The 20,188-nt window shown below is 36.1% G+C and overlaps 1 protein-coding gene across 1 annotated transcript; it reads right to left on the bottom strand.

The window, feature by feature from the left end:
* Positions 1-911: 911 nt before the first annotated feature.
* On the bottom strand, positions 912-12,784 carry LOC132178436 (transcription factor bHLH128). The gene is made up of 6 exons (XM_059590874.2): positions 12,167-12,784; positions 8,160-8,482; positions 6,721-6,852; positions 2,858-2,923; positions 1,562-1,630; positions 912-1,442 (listed from the first exon to the last, which is right to left on the bottom strand). The coding sequence occupies exons 1-6, from the start codon at positions 12,624-12,626 to the stop codon at positions 1,389-1,391; spliced, it is 1,104 nt and encodes a 367-aa protein (XP_059446857.2). The 5' UTR covers positions 12,627-12,784; the 3' UTR covers positions 912-1,388.
* Positions 12,785-20,188: the final 7,404 nt, after the last annotated feature.

Genomic DNA, 20,188 nt, shown 5'->3' with positions numbered 1-20,188 from the left:
TCCATTTTAATCAATAAGCGATGTACCATATGTGATACAAAATGAAACATAGATAGAAAAAAATAAAATAAAATAATTTTTACTTTACACTATGCATTGTAAAGGTTCTTTGCTAATTTGCATAACACTTTTATCAAACCCACACAAATTGCCCTATTTAGTAAGGGTGATAATTCATATTCGCGTGTCAAATCATGCATATAAAACTATATAAGTCAATCCTAACTCAACCCATTTAATTATACGGGTCAAACTCTTTAACATTAATCCACTAATTTCGTTTCGGATTCGTGAGCTATGTTAAAAATGATCAGCTCTAAATGTTGTGTATGATGTTCAAATCATATCGAGAAATGAGTATAAGATTGTATAGGTTGACCCTAAATCGACTAATTTAATTAAACACGCCATACCCTTAAACCCAAACTCGATAATTTCTTGTTGGATTCGTATAGAACTCATAAATCATGTTAAAAATTGTTAGCAGCCCAATATGATAAGGAAGTCAAGATAAGACAGTCCTGCACATGAAGGTAATGGGGTGGGTTGACGTATCTAAGGTATACCCAACAATCTTGTTAATGGGTGAAAGATTGGGTTTCTTTCTAGGGTCCTTTACCAAAAACACAGCCTTTCTTTCCATTGCTTTTGGAAAAGCAGGAGAAGATATAATTCATTCTCATCATATTAGCTAGAGATGTAGCAAGACAATTATAAAATCTCGATGATGGACCTATCTTTCTTTTGCTTACCTCCAAAATAATTTTATATATATCTTGTAAATATTCAGCTATCTCATGTAACAGTTTCAGCTATATATATATATATATATATATATATATATACAGGCTTAACACAAGTGCCTACTCATCCACCTGCATTCCAACATCATATAATTATACAAATTGCGCAAAAGTTAATCTGTGTCTTGAACAAGCATTGACATCTCTTCAGATTGTAAAAATGTAAATGTGTCACTCAGCTCAGTTTGAAATAGAAGCTCAATAAACATAACCAATGGTACATTTTAATGAGGCTGTTGCATTTAACATGCACCAACCAACCAATCCCTCATTTAGAGATTTCATGTGCTCTTGAACCTTCTAAATTAAAGCATATACCAAATGGATGTACAAAAAGATCAAGGATAAGGAAATTGAACTACATTCTATACAATTTTCCTTTACTGAAAGAGATATACCCATCTTTTTCTGATGGAGTAGGAGACAAATAGTTTTACTGCATTATATACATATGATTTCACTGCTGCAACACTAGATCGAACTTGGTAAGGTATTAAAAGTGAATCTAGCTTGGGTCGCCCTACAATCTGTCGCGATATGACTCCAATGGAAAAACCTCTATCATATATTTTCTGTTAGCAAACATTATGTGGTTTGTTTGCATCCACAGTTGCAATTCTGAAGTTCTTTCTGGAGTTTCTGGAAGAAGGGTAGAAAATAATGTTAACGAAAGACCATATGAGGGGTTAAGTACTCAGATGTCAATGTCTTAAGCATTGAATTAGTCTGTTATTTCTCACTAATGGTACTTTACAAACCTGAACTTGATTTTGAAGGCCTTTGATGTGTTGAACTGCCAAGTCCAACATGTCTGAGTAACTAGTTTGCTGCAATAACATTTTGAAGAGAAATTTGCAATATTATAGAATATATTCAGAAGGAAGACAATTTGAAAGATAAAGATCAACAACAGTGTAGCAGGTTCAAGTCCCAAATATTTCGAGTTTTAAAAGTCTAATGTAAGCATATCCAATGTCAAATCCTCAGCAATCATGTTGTTGCTCGCTCTTTCCACCAACGTCACTTTTGGTCTCCCTTATTCATAAGATTTTTTTAGCGAATAAAAATTGGGCTCCCTTTATCCATTTTTGCTCCCTCAGCTAAAATCATCTCACTCCACCCCGTGGACATTTCTAGGTTTTCATTGTACATGATCAAACCATCTCAGATGGCTTTCTCTTGTCCTGTCCTTCCTTGGTGTTGTTAACCCCACCTGTTTTACAATTTTGAAAAATTTTGTATTTAATCTTTTCTTGTGATTCCACTTTTCCATTCTAGCATCCTATAGAATCATTATGATGCATCTGATACATCCTTAAGTGCGACGTATCCTCTAAATCATATATCTCTCTTTGGTGCCTCTTGACTATTACTTCTTTATTCCTTCATCTTTAATTTTAGCTTGACAAGAAGTGCATTCCACATATGATCAAATCTTAGTTGTACTTAGCCTAAAATCTGAGACTCTAAAATATCTTCTCCATGGCTTAGGAAAATAAAAAAAACTCCCGTGGTCCAATTCAAATTAATCCTTAATTGGCTTTCATCATCCAACATGATCTCAACCACACACAATATGCACTAGGGACATTGTTTTAATTGATTTAGTAAGCCAAGAAAGTAATGCCAAATATCATTTTCATAACATTGAAACAACAACATATATTGAGAAGTCAAATTGCTTAAAAACAATCTTCTAAGTTTCTTGCACTTGATGATGTTAAATCGAGAGTTATCCTAAAAACTTAAGTTGATAGAAAATTGTGAATTTAATTATTTAAATTATTATTCTAACACTCTTCCTCATGTGTGGACTCAAAACTCCCATTGAATAAGTAAAGCCCAACACGTGAAATATTTAACTGAAAAAATGGGTTAACTATGGAGTAAAGGTTCAAACTTAAAACCTTTGCTCTTATACAATGTTAAATCACCAGTTATCCTACAAACATAAGTTGATAAGAAATGATGGATTTAATCATTTAAATTAATATTCTAATAGATGAGTCGACATTTGTTGCTGGTCCAGAATAAAAGAGTTTCATGTTATTTACCTTATCCATGTTAGGGACAAGGTCTTGTAGTTTCTTCAATTTCCCACTTATTCTGGTTCTTCTCTCCTGTGTATATAAACAAAACAGAAATCCAAGTCAGTATAAGACACACTCACACTAAAAAATAGGTGCACTTGAGTTTATCCCATTTCTCAATGAGCAAATCGGTAGCAACTAACAATATTTCTCCCTTTCAGAGATGAAAGAGTAAATGCACTCAGTATCACAGTTAAGTCCATAGCTGGCGTTGACAGCAGTCCCAAAGAACTTTTTCATAACATCGTAAGGTCCATTATAATGTTAATATAATCTACGAGATACCATCCTACTGCTACCATAGAACTAGAAATTGCTAATATAAACCAATCAATTGATGAATAAATTAAATGATTTAGATTCTAAACCCCTTTAAATGTTAGTATTCTTTCTCTATAAAAGCAATGGAGAATACCTCTCAACTGCGTATATAGCTAAAGGTCCTATTTATGGAACCACAAAAATCTTGTATATATTGTAATGAAGATATTTAAAGTATGTTCATAAGTATATTTTAAAAACTACACCAAGAACATCTTTTGGTTATGGAACCGCCACATCTTCCTCTCAGCACCATCCACAGACCTCCCTCACTTGTGATCTTGACAGTATTTATCCCAGGTGAACTATTTCATTCAAATAATGGCTTTATTATACGTTTCTGTTGATTTTTTATTTTATTATTTTTATTTAACTTGTTAGAACCTCATGCACATATGTTACCGTCTAAATTGTTTATCACCATTAAAAGTTGTGCATAAAGAAAATTATTCATAAATTGATGGTTGAGAAAATTCAACCATCAAAATTTCATTTCTCCTAAATTTTCATTGCATAGGTTACTGCAGTTCTTCCCAAATGCGCCTTCTCACAGCATAGAAGCTCTTAAAACAAAAGTCTGTCTCATAAATCACCACCCAACTGCAGTTCTCAGTGCAAATCCCATTTGAAGTTTCTTTTTTCTTTTATTTCTTATGTATCAACATCTTTCACGCTCTAGTGTACCTGCTATACATGAATTCAATAAATAGCTCTATATCTCTTTCTGGACTGTTCCATATTAACAGCAAAAGTGAATCCTCAAACTGGGTGCAGTACCAAGTGATCTTTGTTGGAAATATTGTTTATTTAAAGCAACATACAGTGTGCAACCACATCACCCAATGCGCTCAATAAAGGCCAAGCTAACCTATTCACCAACTCCTCCTATCAGGCTGACTATACCACCAGCTATCATGACATCAATCTTATCCACGATCCATTACACCTCCCATGACCATCTGATTCTTTTGACCATCTTTGAATTAATGTGTCCAGTCCTCTTGCTTCAAAACTCTTTTGTTCCCATGATTACTCAATGAGTGTGAAGCCTAAGGATCTGGCTATTACCAAACATCCATAACCACTGTTTCAATGCTGTTCTAACTTCTATCAAGAAATTAAACCCTAGCTCACATGTTGAAGTGTGTAAAATGGTCTTTGTCTAGAAAATTCGTTGGACCATTTTATAGAACTAATTATGGGTCTCAACTCATCCTCTTTCATCTTGGGGCATCTAATAATAATTCACTAAGCCTCCATGGCCTGTGGCTAAAGAATTTAATTCAACAATCTGTGCTTGCCATTGTAAAAAATCTTGCTGCTGTGCACATAGATAAATCTCTTCCTGAAATTTGTTCCCCAAACCCCTTCACAACCTGATGACCACTGTGCCATTCTTACACAAACAACCACAAAACTATATGCATCAACCTCTGAGTTTGTTGGACAAAGGTAGTCATCATGTCTGCTTAATTCAACTAAATAATATCCAGGCCAGAACAAGTATGCCCAACACCTACATCTTAATTTAAGAGCATGATTTCAGCAGAAACACCTCTTTTCATTAAACACAGCTGAAGTGGGAGTATTTCACAATGATATAATCACCACTGACATTACGCTGATGGCATTACTAATCCCATATTACACTTTGATCTTGCTCCAAGTTCAGACATCTTTGATTGCACACTTTTCTTTGGCATGGAACTGTGACAAAACTCTGACTTCTTCGATTTAAAAAATGTAATGAGATAGTTCCTGTCTATACTGCTTGTGTACTTAGGAGTGCCTTGCGCTTTTTTAATAAATTGTCCACTACTTTTCAACTTATTTTGATTGCTTTCAAATATTCACAAGATTTAAACACAACACCTAAGTATTACTTCATCCTTGCTGTGGTTGGTTGACAGATTTGTTAGCAGTTGACCATAGAACTCAGTATAAAAGTTTAAAATTCTCTCAAGAACTATGTAAAAGAAAGAATGTTATATCTCCAAATGATTGGCAGCCTAAAAATGAATTATTTTCATACAGTATAAAGTTTCCCTACATATTTATAAGGATCAATACGAAATAAATTAAATTATATTCCACCAAAAGAAGCATAAAATGTCGTGAACTTGAAACAAAACCAGGAAATCTCATGATGAAATGCCAAAACATAACACAGCCGGATATCTCATGATAATCAATTAAGCCAAAATGTATTAGCATTTATGTGACCATTGAAGAATCAATCGTAGACCAAATAAGGAATTCACACTACTTACTAACTGGCATAGAATCATTTCTAGGATTTTATGCTGGAAGAAAAGCTCTACTTGAACACATCTTCCTAACTACTACCTTAGCTCTTTGTAAATCACAAGTTGCTTCCTCCATAGATGGTACAGAAGAACAATTATACTCGGGAAAAAGGAGAGAAGAAAGTTAGCTGAACAGTTGACCTTGCAGAGACAATAACAGCTCCTTCAGTACCCGTAATTTTAACTAAATGATTTGTCCACCTTACTTTCTGTCTTTATATTATTCACAATCCAAGTGATCATGGGTGAGTGACCAGTGTACTATCATCAATCCAATTAGTCATGGGACCTGTTTATATAACCTCTTTGTATACAAACATAGCAAAGTTCCACCATTCTTGACAAATAGATAAAGACCAAAGGTCCATGAGTTGAAGTAGTTGGGCAGGACTTAGCACTTAAAGGTCTAATAGAGAACACAGCTTTAGAATAGGACTGAGAGGAAAAAACGTACACATGTAACGGATGACCTTCATTACTTTTAGAAAATGACTCATTCAGCCAACCCAATCTTTGGGGATAAAGGCTTTTTCAGTATAGTAGTTTCCAAAAGCAAGATAGTAGAAGGCAACTCCAACAAAATATTTGTTAGCTCTTTTTAACCAACAGCACCAATCTGTAGGGACTAGAGCGAAGGTTTTTTTGGTCATGAAATGCAAATCGCATCAAATGAGAGAAAGTTAACTTTAATCGGCATGTTGTATATCTCATCAATGTCATAAAGTTTCGCCACATTAAATTTGTTGGGTGCATGTCTTGGTAGATATGCCTTCAACTATGAAATTAGGGGGAGAGAGAGATAGAGAGCATGGATTAGAGAAGAGGTAAAAACCTATTAGTAGCATTACTTTTTTCTTTTTGTTTGGATAAGCTCTAGCTAAACTCTTTAATCAAAAGCAAAATCTTTTCCTTCCACACACACTAAAAAAGGAAAAAAAAAAAACTTTTTAATATGAGACAGTAAAATGAAATCATAAAACCTTTAAAGGTGCTATGCACTTCAATCTTTCTGTAAATTGTGTTTCCACCAACATTCTGAGTAATGGCCCCATTAACAATGACAGATTTGTATGATTATTATGCATTCACAATAATAGATCTGCATGATTCATGATACATAAACCAAAACAGAGTAATTTGATCTTACTGTGAGTATTATAGATAATATGAATAAATAATTTACTCCAGAATTTTACTAACCCTTTCAGCAATGCTTCGGGGGTGAGTCGCACAGCCACGTTTAGCGCGGATTTTACATGGAACGGAGTCTTCAGGGATATGAATTAGCTTCTCCACTGCGGCCATCTCAAGAGTCGTCTGTGGCATGCTAAACTGAAATGAAGATGGATAGAAAACATCAACCAGCAGAACTGTGAATGTTCAAAGGTCTAGGAAAAAAAGAACTTATTTAACTCCATTGCAAAATGACACATCACCTACAAAATCGTGCTCTAATTATTAAGCGCAAAGAAATTTTTTCGAGAATTAAACTTTTCCTTGAAGAATAATTTCTAGACACAATCCAGCAGAAAATATATCCAACTGGGGAAAAAAAGAAAAAAAGAAAAAAAAGAAGCCTAGAAAGTGGTAATAGTTTGCACTAAAATTACTACAATCTGGGGTTACTTCTTGTCTTCTTGTCTCATTCTTTTTATTTCCTGTATCAAGAAATTAAAGTCAACATCCTTAGCCTCTTTTCTGATCAAAGATGAAAACTGCAACTACTATAACTTCTAAGAGAAGTTAAAGCAAGCCACTCTATTGATATATCATCCCAGTATGCCTATAGACGGAAGTATTAAACTAAAGATGTATATTGGGTCAGCACGAAACAAAAGTTGTTTGAATTTTAAGGGCTCCATTCATTTGAAGTAGCAAACAAAGCTCAGAAACTATTATGCAAGTATAATATGGCAAATGGGATCTTAGATTCGGCAGCAAATATACCAGATGCTGACTTGCAAAAAGAGTTTTAGCAGAAGCCACCTCATGTGATACATCATTATATCAATTTATATGGGACCTTCAAGGGTATAAACAAGCAAGTCACTAAGGAGCTATTATCCACAATGAAAAGGGTGATGAGCTGGCAAGGAAAACAAGGGGGGTTTCGCTAATCCACCAAAAATTGTGGATGCCATGGCAACAAGAGAAAACATCATTTTCAGGATCAGTTTGGATCCAAGAGCTATGACTTTGGAGGAGATGCGTTATGGATAATACAAAGCCTGAAGAATAGATATCAATGTATGAGTTCAGGTTGATTAATTGAGATTGTTTTAGTTCTTTTCTGGGAAACAATTGTCACACATGTCCGTTTCATATCCAGAGATGGCAATGAGGCTGCAAATGCTTTAGCTAGGATGGCTCTTAATCGGGAAGATTTTCAAGGTTGGTTACAAGGAACTGTTGGTACTGATATAAGGCCATTTGCCGTTAATTTCATTTTCATTGCAGTCATGTTATCCCTCTGGGCAAAAAAATTAAAGTCAACATTCCTTAGCCCTGAATTTCCTTTCCTTTTGTTACTCATACACATGTACTTTTTAGTTATCAAGAAACATAAGGGCCGTAAATTATAAATGATTAGAAGTCACATGTTATATATTGCTTGAAAGATCCATAAATAGTTTTAATACCTGAGTTTCTAAGGAATGCATACAGTGGAAAATCTCTCCGTCAAGATTTTTAGCTCGTTTGCTATGTGGGGCTGAAAATATTATAGAATTTGTGTTGTCCCAGGAGTCCATTCCAAAGCTAGTAGTGGCATAAGAATGTGTAGCATTCTGGTGGCCATTGTCAGAGCTAAGGCCATCAACGACATCCTCACTTACCTCTGAGATCTGAGAAAGAGAATCTTGCCTTGTGAAGCTTAATTGAGAGTTCAACCTAGATACTCCGTGGCCACCATTAGAGCCACCCTTTGGTATGTAGCCTGCAGATCCCCTTGTAACTTGAAAGCCTGCCATTTGGTTGTCATTAGTTACAGATTTCAATTCAAAACCTATAAAACCAAGTTGAACTTGCCAAAAAGAATTTATAATAACAGCAAGAATCATCATGAATTAATAATATTACTATTAATATAAATAGTATTTAATTTGTTGTTTACATATGTGGAAGTACACATTTATCACAATCAGAATTTCAACATTGCTAGTTGAACCCAACCCTACTGTGGTAAGTTTACTGTGCTTATAAGCACAAGCTTTTAAGGCTAGCACATAAAGGCCTCAAAAACTGAGGGTGGGGTAGTATCACAAGTTGGGAATGTTCTGATCTTCAAGCCGAACCCAAACTTATATATACAGATTACACCAGATATTCCTCAGCCCCTTTTGGGACATCTGATAAAATCATTAGATAGGTCAGGTTGGAACAAAATAAGGGCCAAGTTACATGCCCAACTTGAGTTGATGCTTATAATTATAGGAGCCGTTTTACTCATGCATTGACTTCGAAAAATTATCATGATTTTTGATACACAAACTAGAGGCAAGTTTTAAGCCCTCCATCTGGCTTACAAATTATTAATGTGGCCACTATACCACAGACAATTTTTTCTTCTTCTTTTTTAACAAAAAAGACAAATCTATTTTTAATCTTGTAAATATTCAAGCTGAAATTTCTGAACCACTTCTTGAATCACTTTAAAATTTTAATTCTACTTCCTAATACTGTCCTTCTCTATTTTTACCAAATTTTGCAACTTATAGTTGATTTTATTCTTATTTCAACAAAGCTTTCAAAACCTAGGAAGAGAATAATTTCTAAGTTAACAGCTTGTGTAAATTTTTATATGCAGCCTAGTAGATGAAGCAGTCTCCAAATTTATATGCAGCTTTAAGAGAGGTAAAGAAAACAAGAATGGATTAAAGGGGCAAGTGGAAGATGAAAGAGAAAGAAATAAATAGAACAAAAGAAGAAAAAGAATCAATAGAAAAAGATGGATAGGAACTGAAACACAAGCTCTAAGTCCAGCCCTACATTAAATCCCTAACAAAATTACCTAAAGGAAATAATCTACTACATAACAGCCAACTACCATGGACACTTACTGGACCAAAAAGATTTCCTAAATTGAGGGCCCATAGGCTTGGTTTTTGACTTCCACAAAATGGATTGTTCAGCAGAATGCTACAGCATCAAAAACTCAGATCTTCATACCCACCTGGGGCATGTTAGTATTTGATAGTTCATTAAAGGGACTTCCTATTACAACAGTATCCTGGCTAGTTTGCTTAAGTTTGAACACCAAATGACCTAGATAGCCAAATCCAGAAGGTGCTGCTGTTGGATGCATTGGGAAAGATATCAAAATGGACATCAACGGAGTCTCATACCAGAGGAGCAGCTGCAAAGTCCTAAAATGACACTGGTGAAGCAACTTCGTGATGCTACCCACCGATTGCAGCTCATAATGAATTTCTTCACAGAATTTCCCAACCTTCTACGGTGATATAGACCCACAAAAGGGAAAACTCCAAGGTTAAAATACTCATGTCATCATTCAATTTAACAAAAGTTGCAAATTCTTGTAACCATCTCCTTCCACTCTCTCCCCCTATCAATAGAAAATACCAATAGCTTTTAATTTAATTTAATTTATAAAAAAAAAAAAAAATCAATAATTGCTTCTTTCTTTTTCCCCTAGTTTTAGAAAAGAAACATTTAAATTCTTGGTAATGCATATCCATCACAGGTCTCAACTTGTCACAAGCTGTGAAGATGATGCTGAGCTGGATGATGATGTGCTGAGATGGCAGGGTGTGAAGATAATTCCACGTGCAGTAACTTCCAGAGAAGAGTAGTAGTTAAGTCTGTTAGATGTTAGAAGGAAGTTGTAAGACAGTTAGGAGGTTGTAAGCTTGTAAGAGAATTATAAGTAGTTCTCTCTTCATTTTGTAAAGTTAGCTTTTTGATGGTTGTAAGTTCATTCTGAACTTGGAGGTAGAGCATCCTTGAAATGTTCATGGAGGTTAAGCAATCCTCGAAATTGCTTGTTCAATAAAGATCTTCCCAATTCTTTCTCTTTTCCATTCTTTCCATTCTTTTACTTTCTTTCTCTCTTATTACAAGGTCAATTACAGTGCACTCATCATCAGCACTGTAACACAACTCTACTACAAAACAAACCTCTTGGCATCATTAATTTAGAGAGCTTTGACATTGAATAGAAAATTAAGAATTTTGATGAAAATCTCAATATATCATTGCACTATTAAGTTACAAAATATTAAATTAGCATATTGTATTTCTTAATTAACCGACCCCTCCTTCTCTACTCTCTTTAGATGAAGACAGATCCTTATCCCTTAACATTATCAACAAGGCCTTTTTCAATGTACCCGAAAGAGAAGAAAGAAAGAAACAAAAAAGAAGTTGTACCTTGATTGGATGCTTTCTTGTTAATATAAAATAATCTTCAGAAGATCCCTTTGTCCCAAAAGAAGGTTGAAAATTAAATAGATATAATAATCCATTTATAATGATATTTTTATGTCGGCCCTTTTTGCCTTTTCACATTGTCTAACACTTTTTTGATATGCTTTGATGATAAGTTAGCGCATTGGCGTGGCCTTTTGTGTCAAACTATATTATAAAGAGACAAAAGATAAAAAGAAAAAGGTTGTGAGTGATAACAAAACCACCCTCCTAATGAAAGTGTCTACATTTTCTCTAACAAAAGAATCTGGGCAACCATTATTTGATGCCATGTGAGGTCCCTGTAAACCCCAAGTGAAGTTCACATTGATGCATGAATAATCTTAATTATTGTATAGATTATATTTTTGCTGCTGATGATTGCCAAAATGATGTTAAAAAACCCCACTTTCCCTACTTTTTTTTTTATCTTTCTTTCCCTCCTTTCCACAACAGGGACCACTTTGCCTTAAATGCTTATCTATAGTGCTGCACAGTTAAAAAAATATTAACATCAATTAATGATAATCTGACACGCATCATCATCTTCAAAGGTGACCTGTCCTCCATGTCTGATTAAAATAAATAAACCCAAAAACCATGCTTACATGTGATTTTAAGAAGGTAAAAACTGTAAAATTCCACAGCTAATAAAAATTCAGTTACTTGGGAATTTCTCCCATCACTAAATACTCATTAAAATTTGAATAATTCTATTTAGTATATAATAACTAAAAATCATTCAAAATGCAACGCTAAACTACGTGTCTTTTACTTCAAAAAAGTCAACGTTAATCCTGGACGCATAAATAGGCCCTCCCCAAGTCCCACCCTATTTTTATAAGGGTAGTCAAAGGTCATTTAACTTCCCCTAATCGGCATTTATGATTTAACCACAGCACTAATCAACGAGGACAAAACCGTCATTGAATCCACTGGCAAGTGAAGGAAAAAACCCAAAGAAGAACATAAGGCTAATTTCGTCAATTCATCCAGGTCTGAGACACTGAATACTTGTGCTGCGCTGTACTCAGATCCCGACCAATCAAAGAGTCTGCCTCTTAGTAAAGTTAAAAAACCACTCCGTACCAAATTTCTAGCACACCATCTCACCCCAACGAAAAAATCGTGTCATTTTAAGGTAAAAAAAAAGAAAAAAAAGAAAAGCAAATTCAATAAAAATGTAAAAGGTAAAAAGTAAAGGTAAAGCACAGGGGCGTACCGTTATCGGAAGCAGAAGCGAGCTGATGGCTAAGAAACCCGGCAGGGGAGCTTCTCTGGCGGACCAAAGCCGAGGAAGCAGAAGATCCACCGCCACCGCTACTTCTGAAATTACTAGCCGTTGCGAAATCCCCAACGGCCATCTCATTCAGGCCGTACGATCTCTGTAACCCTTTGGGCGGCGGGTGCTGCTGCTGCTGCTGCTGCTGTTGTTGTTTGGGATCGTCGGAGGAATTGACCCTGCAGGTTGACTCGGAGGTGATGGAAGACGAGTCGGCGGAGAAGTACTGGGGGTGGCCCATAAAGGAGGACGGCGATCGAAGGGCCGAGAATTCGCGATTGGGTCCGATGACGGAATCGACGGCCGTGGTTAGGAGGGAGCCTGGGGCGGAACCGTACCGGGTGAGGCCGGTGGGGCCCATGGGCTTTTGGGACGACATGGATGAGGAAGACGGGTACATGTCTGCGGAATCGTAGGAATTGTGGGAGTGAAAGAGTTTGTGAGAAAGCAAATCTTGGAGAGAGAGAGAGAGAGAGAGAGAGAGAGAGACAGAGAGAGCTGAAATGGGAAAGAAAATTCGTGAAGGCGGGGATGCTTTTGCCTTGTTGAGGAAAAGTCTAAGAGAGACGATTGCATGACCCGCAGGTGATGATTACTTTAGCTCACGGGTTTCCCATTTTCAAATGCATCGGTGAGTTTAAGATAATAAAAAAAAAAGTAATTCAACACTTGACGTCAATTTTACTTGATGACACAATAGATTTTTAAGCGACTTTCTATATCAATTATTTTAAAAAATTTTTTTTACTAAAAATATGTTATGTTAGTCAATATAAAATAAATATAATAAAACAAAATGTTTTGTTCATCTTTTATTCATTCCTTATAAATCTTATAGATTTCATAGTAGATTTATAAAAAAAAAAAAAACAAAAGATTAATAAGAGATAAATGTGTAGTAACACTCGTCTATGATAAATAAATGATAGAAATTTCTTGCCAACATAACCTCTAGAAAGTGACACATACTATTAAAAATTATATATTTCTCATATATTAAGAGACACATCACATTTTTAATAAGTTCAAAGGAGGCTTTTTGAAGTTTCTCCTAAATAAATTATAGGAATTTCTTGTCGACATAGCCTCTAGAAAGTGACACGTGTTTTTTTTTTTTTTTTTTTTTCAGTATTCAAGAAGATATGCTCTATTATTAATGCTATTATAAAAGTATGAGATAATCACATACTATTAAAAAATATGTATTTCTCACATGCTAAGAGACACATATCATATTTTTAAAAGCTACAATTCAATTTATGAGAAATTTATGCCCTTAAAGAATAATCCTATGCTACACCCGTATGTTAAGATTAATACATTATTACATGACTTTATATAGTTAAAATAATATGACAGTAAATTTTTTTATTTTTTATTTAGAGTTGATTTGAAAATTAAATTTTACTATTACATTATTAAATTATATGATAATTATATAATAGTTTATTAAATTTTAAGGATAATAAGAACATGTTCCTAATTATCTATTGGCCGAGTATTTAGATAGATTCCAAGCGTATTGATGAAATTACTCAATCGTGGCCTCAACCCATGAAACGTGATTGGTGGATAGCGACAAGCATTGGTGGGCAACCATAATTGGGTTACCGCCTGTGAGGCTGTGACTCCCCGGCCCGGCGCCTGAAATATTTTAAAACAATTTTTTTTTTTAATATATATATTTTGTTGAGTAATCCACGTGAGCATCATCTATCACTGTCGTCTGTCGCCCAAAGCAAGATCAGCAAAGGTTACAAGATTTTTAAGATTTCTTTGTTGAAAAAGAAAAGCATGTGATTCATCAATTCAAGGTGAAATGAACTTTGCTGCTTCCAAATTTACCAATCAGATTCAATGTATCTTCAATCGTCTACTTTACTCTCGGTTTGACCCCGCGTTGACCCACCGCCACCGGAGACAACCACGCGGTTTCACGCTTTTTTGTCCGTCACGTTCTCGCGTGTCACAGCATGCGCCAAAGAATTTAGTCTCCGTCTCCCTCACACACCACAGAAAAAGCACAGAAAATCCCTTGACACTTGACAGTGCCAACAATAGACGCGGCGGAATATCAGCTACTACTTTTTCTCTTTTTTGAAAAATAAAGTCTACATTATTTTTTAAAGGATAAGTATCAAAATTAAAATCTTTCTAAGATTTTTTTTTCTTTCAAAAATTTATTCTATGGGCCAATGAAAATGCCAATAAAATTTTTACCGTTAAAATTTTTTAACCGCCGATAGTCCCAATCAAAACACACCATTTTATTACATCAGTATTTTAATTTTTTTTATTAATTTAATTTAAAAATTAATTATAAAAATAAGAAAAATAAAATTTTGAAGGGGTGACCTATGGTGGGGCTGCCACCCCTGGTCACCCCCCAACCCCTTTGGGGTGGGGAAAATATATTTATATTTTCCATTCCCATCTCTGGATCTCGTACTCTCTTTGTTTTTCTATTTACTTGATTTGTTCGCATTAGAATTGTGTTTTCCTTTCCCTTCTGCTTCTTTTCTGCTGTTCGTTCCTGTTTGGTTCCCGAGAAAGTTGATAAACGATTGGAAAATAAATGGTTCGTCAAATGATTTGAGCGTAATGGCTGAATTGAGGTTTTGCTTTTCTCTGGCGCCAAACGATGGGAATTTAGTGACTTGGAAATTGCTGTTTTTGTTTGTTTGGTTGTCTGTGTTGAAGATAATGATGAAGGACAACCGAATTCGTAAAGGTGGACAGCAGAATTCGTAAAGTTTTTTTTTTTTTTTTTTTTGGACATGTCCGCTCAAGAGGGAGAGGGGGGATTCGAACTAGTAACCTCCGCTTCATGAGGCGTGGTCCCTAGCCGATTAAGCTACCCCTTGTGACTTTAATTCTTAGTTATTTAAGAATAGTGTTATGTTTGTAAAGGTTGTAACTTATGTAACGTCCGTAAAGCTTTTAAAGCTTGTTTAATTTTTGTAAAGTCTATTCATTCCTATATAAACGTATGAACCCCTGAAGGTTAGTAAGGGAGAAAAACTAAACTTTTAAAGTCTTCATGGTATCAGAGCCCTAAGACTTAATGTCGTATACTTCTTTTCTTCTTCATTTTTTTAGCCCTTTTGTCAAACACGTAATCTGCTAATGGCATTTTCTTCAACTTCACCCACTGCCAATCCCATCTCATCCTCCCCTGCATCCATAGTAAACATCAATCACACAATTCATGTCAAGTTGAATTGTGATAACTTTCTTGTTTGGAAAACTCAACTTCTTCCTTTCTTAATAGGACATCATCTCCTTGGTTATGTAGATGGTAGCCAACAGTCTCCTCCTACTTCCATTTCAGTCCTAGTAGAAGATGGGACTAAATCATTTGCTTCCAATCCCGCTTATCAGACATGGGTTCAACATGATCAACTTTTTCTCTCCACCATCATCTCCACCTTGTTTGAATCACTGATTTCTCAGGTAGTTGGCTTGCCCACTTCTCAAGCTGTGTGGGAAACTCTTACCCGCATATTCTCCTCTCAATCCCAAGCTCGGATTATGCAAATTCGTTACCAACTCTCCACAATCAAGAAGGGGAACCTCTCGGTCAGTGACTACTTCCAAAAAGTTAAGCAACTAGTAGACACTCTTGTTGCTATTCATCAACCTCTTCAGGATTGTGAAACTGTCTCTTATTTACCCGGTGGCTTGAGCACTGAATTTGATTCCTTGGTGACTTCAGTGACAACTCAACTTGACCCAATGACACTTGATGAATTGTATGGGCATATATTGAGTCACGAGCAACGTTTGAAACATCTTCACTCATCTATTGATTCATTGGGTCCTTTAGCAAATATGGCCACACATCAACAATTTTTCAGAGGAAGAGGTAATCTCAATGAGTTTTCTGTTTCTAACAATCGTGGTTCCATGAATTCCGGTGGTGGGTCTCGTGGCAGGGGGCATGGTGGTCACGGTGTGCTCGGTGCCGGTATTTCCTTTGGTGCATGGCTCATGACTCACATGTCAACTTTGCTATAAATCTGGCCACACAGTGCTCCATTGCTATCGTCGCTTTAATGTTTCTTTTCAAGGACCCCCTACCTCTCCCGCACAAGCTTATATAGCTTCTTCTCATCCAGTTTCAGATCCATCTTGGTATCAGGATACCAGTGCAAACACTCATATAACATTTGATCCTGGAAATTTGACTCTAGGTGCTGAAGAGTACACTGGGACTGATACGGTGCAAGTAGGCAGTGGTCAAGGTTTGTCCATTCACCATATTGGCTCTTCTATATTTCCCTCTCCTAAACATAATTTTTCTCTTTCTAATATTCTTCATGTTCCTTTGATTCAAAAACATTTAATTTCTGTTCATAAATTCACCAATGATGATCAAGTCTCTGTTGATTTTCATCCCTCCTATTTTTATGTCAAGGATCTGGTAACACGTCGTGTCCTCCTCACAGGACCGAGTAAGAATGGTCTCTATCCCATGCTTGGAGCTGTCACATCTTCCTCCTCTCCTCAAGTCTTCTTTGGTGAACGAGCTAGCCTCCATTAGTGGCATCGTCAGTTTGGACATCCTGCTTTTCAAGTGATTCGTCCGGTCCTTTCTTAATTTGGTCTTCCTTTTATATCAAATAAAGCTCCAGCTGTGTGTTTTGCATGCCAACATGCCCTCAGTCATAATTTACCTTTTTCTTCTTCTCATTATGAGTCAAATAATCCATTAGATCTGGTTTTTAGTGATGTATGGGGGCATGCACCCGTGCTTTCCTTTAATGGAAGTCGTTATTATGTTTATTTTTTGGATAATTTTAGTAAATTTTGTTGGCTTTATCCCATTGCTTCAAAATCTGATGGTCATTCTGTTTTTCTTCGTTTTCAAAATAATGTTGAACGGCAATTTGACCGTAAAATTAAAATTCTCCATACTGATGGCGGTGGTGAATTTCGTGCTCTCACTTTGCATTTACAGAAGTGTGGTATCACTCATTGTCTTTCTTGCCCATATACACATCAACAAAACAGTGCAATCGAAAAAAAGCATCTTCATATTGTTGAAGTTGGATTGTCTCTTTTTGCACATGCTTCTATGCCTCAATCATTTTGGGTTGAAGCATTTCAAATTGCCACTTTTCTAATAAATTGCTTACCCACACCGATGCTTAACCAAAAATCACCATTCGAAGTTTTCTTTCATACCCCACCTGACTATTGTTTTTTAAAGATTTTTGGATGCCTATGTTGGCCATGCATTAGACCCTATAATAGACACAAGCTAGACTATCGTTCTGTACCATGTCTTTTTCTTGGCTATAATGCTTCTCATAAGGGCTATATTTGTCGTGTTATTCATTCTTCTCGAATCTACATCTCTCGTCATGTCGCGTTCGATGAAACTAATTTTCCTTATGCTCATTTATCTCCTTGTGCTACCTCTGAAAAACTTAGTTCTTCTTCATGTCTTTCTTCTCCTTCTTTCGCACTTGCTTCGACTATATCGACCTGCACCAAGGCTCCATCTTTCCCACCAACTCCTTGAAGTCCACCTCCTACCATGTCTCCCACTAAGCCCGAATCTTCAGATTCTCCAGATTTGTCATCCTCCAATTATTTAGACACCTCACCATCTCACTCTCCAGAAAATACCTTGGCTGAGGCTTCTTCATCGATATGTACCCATGTGATGCGTACTTGTGCTCAGAATCAAATTTTTAAGCTCCAAACAATTTTTGGATGGCACCATCAAATATCCTATTTCTCAGGCACTGTTGACAACAATTACTTCTCAGGAGGATGTTGAATCCACATGTTATTCATCAGCCTCCAAAATTGCCGCTTGGTGTGAGGCTATGAATCCTGAATTACTTCTCAGGAGGATGTTGAATCCACATGCTATTCATCAGCCTCCAAAATTGCCGCTTGGCGTGAGGCTATGAATTTTGAATTTGATGCTCTTCTTCGCAATGGCACTTGGTAGCTCGTGCCTTATACTTCTCACGTGAATGTGGTAGGTTGCAAATGGGTGTTTAAACTCAAAAGAAAAGCCGATGGTGGTATTGATCGCTATAAGGCTCGTTTGGTAGCCAAAGGCTATCACCAACAACCTGGTGTGGACTTTGAGGATACTTTTAGCCTTGTGGTTAAACAAACCACGATTCGGGTGCTTCTTTCATTGGCTATTTCGTCCGGTTGGTGTCTTAAACAAATTGATATTCAAAATGCTTTCTTACATGGTTTTTTGAAAGAGCAAGTATTTATGCAACAACCCCCTGGATTTACTCATCCACAATTTCCTGATCATGTATGTCACCTCCTGAAGGCCATCTATGGATTGAAGCAAGCTCCGAGAGCTTGGTTTTCTCGTTTGGGCAATAAACTCCTTCAACTTGGTTGTGTGGCTTTTAAAGCAGATTCATCATTGTTTATTATTCGGCGCCATGATTATTGTGTGTTCATTTTAATTTATGTTGATGACATAATATTGACTGGCTCTTCGACTGCTGCAGTTGAATCTTTACTTGTCCAACTCCAACTGGAGTTTGCTGTTAAGGATCTTGGATCTTTGCATTATTTTCTAGGTGTTGAAGTCATCCCAGTTAACGGTGGTATTATACTTTCCCAACAGCGTTACATTATCTCTTTGTTGCAGCATGCTAATATGGTGAAAAAACTAAAAAACTAAAAATAAAATAAAATTAAATTAAACAAAACTTTAAAAGCTTTACAGACGTTACATAAGTTATAACCTTTACAAACATAACACCATTCTTAAATGACTAAGAATTAAAGTCTCTACAATGTAACCTAAGACCCTTGATTATAACACATGTTACAACTTTACGAATTCTGCTGTCCACCTTTACGAATTATGTTGTCCTTCATCCTTATCTTCAATGGTCTATATTTTCTTTGTAACCAAACGGGGGGTCGGTGATGGGTCTTTGGTGAATTTGGTTGATCTGTGATCAAATCGGAGTCCTTCACTGCGGAAATTAATTTTTATATCATTGCCTTTAAAATATGTTAGAAATAAGTCTTGGGCTTAACTCAACCCAAAAGCTAGCTCTAGAGTTGAGGTTTCCCATCAACCTTATAAATGGTCCATCTCCTTAATACCCGTTAGAATATATTATTTCTTTTGTTAGAATATTTTATATTTCCGCTATTTAATTTGTAATGTAGGGTTTATTTATTTCCTTATGTATTTTAGGGTTTAATTTAGGTTTCTTGGTCACTACTCATTGTCTCTCTATAAATAGAGAGTTATGTGATATTGATTGATATGGTGAATATACAAGATGTAGCCCATACGTCTCTCTCCGCTTCCGCTCTCTTTTCTTTCTCTTTTATATTTTAGTATTTTATATTCTATATATATTTTAACATAATATCAAAGCCACGTTTCCGTTTCTGTGGCTTTCAATAAAAGTCTTATGACGTTTTTATGGTGTTTTCTAGCATTCTCTTATGATGATCTCTTAATTTTGTTGTGATCCACGGCTTTATTCATTAGTGAATCTTGGCACAATGCGGTTTTGGCCCTTCACGGGAATTTTAACGGCTAGTTTTCGTTTTCCGGCCTCATTGTCAGTTGCGGCTTGGCCCTTCACCGGATTCTTTTAGTGGCTTGTCTCTGTTCTCTGGTATTTCTCCAACCGTCACTTTCAGCCTTTCTTGTCTTTGTTATTGGCGAACCCTGGCACAATGTGGTTTGGCCCTTCAAGGGATTTAATGACTAGTTTTCGTTCTTCGACCGTCATTGTCAGTTGCGGCATGGCCCTTAACTGGATTCTTTTAGCAGCTTGTCTCTGGTCTCCGGTATTTCTCTGGCCGTCACTTTTAGCCTTTCTCGTCGGCATTGTATTGATCCAACCATCGACTTCAGATGCCTTCAATTTATTCTCTTTTCCAAACTCAAGCTTACACCTTGAGCTTAAGGGGATGTTAGAATATAGGGTTAAATACTTAAAAACT

This window comes from Corylus avellana, chromosome 4 (assembly GCF_965113065.1).
Source record: "Corylus avellana chromosome 4, dhCorAvel1.hap1.2, whole genome shotgun sequence".
Taxonomy (NCBI): domain Eukaryota; kingdom Viridiplantae; phylum Streptophyta; class Magnoliopsida; order Fagales; family Betulaceae; genus Corylus; species Corylus avellana.
The sequence above is the reverse complement of the archived record's forward strand: the minus strand, read 5'-3'. Positions and strand labels throughout refer to the sequence as shown.

Excerpts from the sequence above, each read along its gene's own strand:
- LOC132178436 (XM_059590874.2), bottom strand. The coding sequence starts at position 12,626 with ATGTACCCGTCTTCCTCATCCATGTCGTCCCAAAAGCCCATGGGCCCC. Across the intron at positions 1,631-2,857 it reads TTGTCCCTAACATGGATAAG|CAAACTAGTTACTCAGACAT; the intron begins GTAAATAACATG and ends ATGTTATTGCAG. Across the intron at positions 1,443-1,561 it reads GCCTTCAAAATCAAGTTCAG|AAACTCCAGAAAGAACTTCA; the intron begins GTTTGTAAAGTA and ends CCCTTCTTCCAG.